Below are 4,322 nucleotides of genomic sequence, written 5' to 3' on the forward strand. Positions count from 1 at the left end.
GCCCCCGCCCGCATTGCTTTTCGCGTTTTTTGTGGGTAATTGATGTTCTTTACCCTGCAATTAACCCCCACCTCAGCCAGCCACCCACATTTCGAGATTTATGTCCCGACGAGAGTTATGTGACGAATTTTCTGAGAGAATTCTCAATTACAAGCAATTAACTCGAACAATTTCGACAATAAAATGCTACGGAAGAACAAAGAACAGCCGCAATCGAGGTAAGATTTCTTATATACATCCTTTGGATGCATGAAAAAGTTACAAATTGCAAAGCTTGTGTACATGCTTAATAAAACGTTAAGCCATATAAAACCTTTTTACGAAACCTATAAAATGTAGAAAAAATGTGTACTCTTTAAATATACTTTAATAAAGTTTTTTTCGTCGTACTTCAATTAATTGGATGTTTTTATTAAAGCACTAATAACGATTTGCTGTCACAATATTGCTCAATAAGTTATGACAATAGCCCAAAAAAGAATAGCCCACATTAGCTTATTACTGATCGATTAAAAACACCGTTTACCGTGCACTTACAATTATATTTCCCATGGTTAATTATTTTTTTGGCACATGTCGGCCATGCAAAAGTTGAGCGTTACATGCTGGACGATTATTCAACTTACTTGTTAAATCGCCTGAATTATGTATAAAGCAAGAAATGCATATGAAGCCTTTGCTCTGCGTTTTATTAACTCCTGCCATGTTTAATTAATTGCTGGACAGGCAATTAGCATGTGCAGAGGCTGAAAGTCCCACTCCTCCATGTGTCAGCAGCAGCAAATTGAATTTTGTTAAAATGTAAACTACATATGTGCACTGCAATAAGCATACATATATATATTTGTGGGTACTGCCATTGTTTACTGTCTGGCAGGCAAATTGAAACAATTAGTGCCTACCCGCACTGACACATTGACTTTCCTGGCCCCCCGATTGTGTAAAATGTATCTTGTCCTCTTCACTATCTCGAAACTGTGTATGGTCCTTGGCTCCAGAATATTTATGCAATTCATTTTTGTCTAAACTAATAAGTTGATGCTGTTACTGCAAGTCCAGCAGGTTGTTTTATCTCATAATGAAATAGTAGACTGACTGACTCTATGCAAATAATGCGGATACACTCGTCTCGGCTGGGATCTGGCCTGGCTACCAAGTTGTTAACATATTCATTGAATCTGAATCAACTTTTCCTTTTCCCCTCCCCCTGGGCAGACAGCTGTGAAATATGACTCCTTATCCATGCCAAAAACGAAGGATTTGTGGACCTCCTTCCAAGGACTCCCTCACTTAATATGTGGAGACCTGTGTAATTGAACATTATGCAGGCAATCTAATTGGGTTTCGTTTTCCCTTGCCGAAACTTACTTTAATCCACAGAGAGTGTGAAATGCAAATTGTTAAAGGAAGTCAGTTTTATCTCTTTCTCTAGTGTTATTTAGTGTTACATTTCAGTTTTTCTTTTTTAATAAATATATAGTAAAAGCAATAAATAATGTATAACAAATATACCCATGAGAAGGCCCCATTTACCAGTCACATTTCGCTATATCTACAACTGCCAAGGTTATTGGGTCAAAGTCAGATAGCGCGTATATGACACCTCGGTGAATACTCAAATAAGAAGTGGCGATAAGGCGAAATATCGCCCAAATTGGCGAATGGCAAACAGATTTAATTACACAGTCTGTTGACAAACCGATAAGTTCCGACCCACTGCCGGTGATATAAAACCAAGACGCGGAAGTGCCATTCAGTCAGACGGTGCGATGTACTCAACCAGATTTTTATGTTGCCTAATGGCACTCGGAGCATTTGCCGGAGCCACGTCCACTCCCGGCGACGGGCGGATTGTGGGTGGCGAGGAGACCACCATTCAAGAATTTCCCTATCAAGTATCCGTCCAGCTGCACGGCCGGCACATATGTGGGGGAGCCATCATTGGAACCGACACCGTGCTGACAGCGGCTCATTGCTTCGAGGATCCCTGGAGCAGTGCAGATTACACGGTTCGAGCGGGATCCAGCGAGCATGCGAGTGGAGGCCATGTGCTCAGCCTGCAGCGGGTCATCACCCACGGCGACTATAATCCCCAGAGCCACGACAACGACCTGGCGCTGCTCATCTTGAATGCCAGGCTCAATTTCACAGAGCACCTGCAGCCAGTGCCGCTGGCAACACTAGCGGAGCCACCCACCGCGGACACCCGTCTCCTGGTCAGCGGTTGGGGCTTCCAGGCCGAGGAGAGTGCTGACAGCGCTGAGGTTGGGGTTTCTGCGCAACTCCGTTTTGCGGACGTGGATCTGGTGGGGTCGAACCAGTGTCGGCGTGCCTACAGCCAGGTGTTGCCCATAACCCGGCGGATGATCTGCGCCGCGAGTCCAGGTCGGGACAGTTGCCAGGGCGACTCTGGCGGACCACTGGTGGGTTACTTACCGGAGGAGGGACCGGCTAGGCTATACGGCATCGTTTCCTGGGGTCTGGGCTGCGCAAATCCCAACTTTCCTGGAGTTTACACCAATGTGGCTGCCTTTCGCAACTGGATAGAGGAGCAGGTGGTCGCCAGGGGATGGAATGGACTGCTGGCGGGCTGGAGTGGATTGCAATGAATGATGGATGCAAATTTAAAGCATTTAAATTATAGTATTAAGTGTTATACAAATATAAATTTTAAAATACAAAAAAAATATTTATTCAAGTATCTTTGGTCAGATGGACACGGCCAGATCGACTCGGCTATTGACCCTGCTCAAGAATATATATACTTTATATGGTCGGAAACGTTTCCTTCTGCCTGTAACATAATATTAATCGAATCTAGTATACCCTTTTACTCTACGAGTACAAAAAAATTAAATTAAAAAAATTTTCTAAATTTGAATGCAGATTTTTTAAGAATTGCGCCATAAATGTCAAGATCCGATTAGGACATTTTAAAGATTTTTGAATTTCGACAGCATCTTATCATCAAAAAAATTTAAAAAAAAATTTTTTAAATAAAATTTCCAGATTTTAATGCAGACTTTTAGAGAATTGCGCCAGAAACATTTAGAGGTATGCCACTTCGAAATCCGATTAAGATAAGTTGAATTATGGAGTATAGAACTTCTACATTGTGGCAACATTTGGTTCCTTCTGCCTGTTACATACTTTTCAACGAATCTAGTATACCCTTTTAACGTGTATAGTAACGCGTATGGCGGTGTATAAAAACATGATCAAATAATGCCAAATAAAATCACTCAAATGAGTATCTGCAATATAAGCCAAACTTTTCTTCTGGAAAACCCCAATATACAGCACTAAACAAGTTGTGCGGCTAGCCGGCCAAATGTTTATTTTAGCCTAAGTGCATAAGTTACCTGACCACACCTCCCTGGGATTGCTTTTCTTGTTGTGATTTCATTTGAATAAATCAATTGCCACATGCGCCTTTGTTGCCACACCAACCGCAACTACCACATAGCAGACCAGACTTGGCCAAAACAGTCGGTCGTGGCAGTTGGCAGTTCGTCGGTCGCAGAGTCATTTTGTCAGTTTGCTAGTGCGGTTTTCACACTTTTTTTTTGGCAGCTACGCAGTTATCTTTGGTGTTATTTCAATTTTTGTTTTCCTTACATTTTGGCCGTCTGCCCGGAAAAGTCAACGAACCGCCAACGAAATATTTAGGAAGTCCATAAGCCTTTTCGCGTGGCCCACGAAATTGGATTGGCTGTCGATGCTGATTTAGGCCTAATCTCGATATTTGGCTAATCGGCACACAGTCGGCCAATAAATTGCCACGGCTTAAAAATCTAGTCACATTGAATGGGATCCTCTCAAGACGCGGGCCATAAATAAGCATGACTGTCAGAAAATAAAAGGCGATGGAAGTTGGCCAGTCGGCTAAGTGAAAGTGCTGTTCCGATATTCCGCACATTTATTTATTTTATTTAACCATGAACAAAATCTTCTTTAGATGGGCGGAAATCTACATTTATAAAATGTTTCGCCATAGCGCAGAAGTTTTCCAATATGCTAACTGTCACATTCGCGAAACTTGACAAGATATTCATATGGGGGATTTTCTTATAATTTTTTAAACTCCGCCTGTCGACCTTTGGGCATACTCGTATGGGGCTTAGGATCAATCCATTAACTTCTATGCCCTTTGTACTTGCCAACTAGCTTAGACTTAGTGACCAGTCCTCAAAGTGATGGCCAATACTTGATTGACGGTGACTGAAAGGGGGAACTAATGCATTTTGGCCAGGTGACGGTGCTAAGATTGGGCCTTACCGGCAGTTTAGTGGTTACGGGAGGTTCAACATTTTTGGGTGGAC

The 4,322-nt window shown here is 42.4% G+C and overlaps 1 protein-coding gene across 1 annotated transcript; it reads left to right on the forward strand.

Annotated features, from left to right (window-relative positions):
* Window positions 1-1,761: 1,761 nt before the first annotated feature.
* On the forward strand, window positions 1,762-2,692 carry LOC6547589 (trypsin alpha-4). Its single transcript, XM_001974868.3, has one exon. The coding sequence runs from the start codon at window positions 1,770-1,772 to the stop codon at window positions 2,607-2,609; it is 840 nt and encodes a 279-aa protein (XP_001974904.2). The 5' UTR covers window positions 1,762-1,769; the 3' UTR covers window positions 2,610-2,692.
* Window positions 2,693-4,322: the final 1,630 nt, after the last annotated feature.

The sequence above is a fragment of the Drosophila erecta genome, unplaced genomic scaffold, assembly GCF_003286155.1.
Source record: "Drosophila erecta strain 14021-0224.00,06,07 unplaced genomic scaffold, DereRS2 tig00000092-arrow-pilon, whole genome shotgun sequence".
Taxonomy (NCBI): Eukaryota; Metazoa; Arthropoda; class Insecta; order Diptera; family Drosophilidae; genus Drosophila; species Drosophila erecta.

Bases quoted from the DNA above. Each gene is read 5' to 3' on its own strand.
- LOC6547589 (XM_001974868.3), top strand. From the start codon at position 1,770: ATGTACTCAACCAGATTTTTATGTTGCCTAATGGCACTCGGAGCATTT.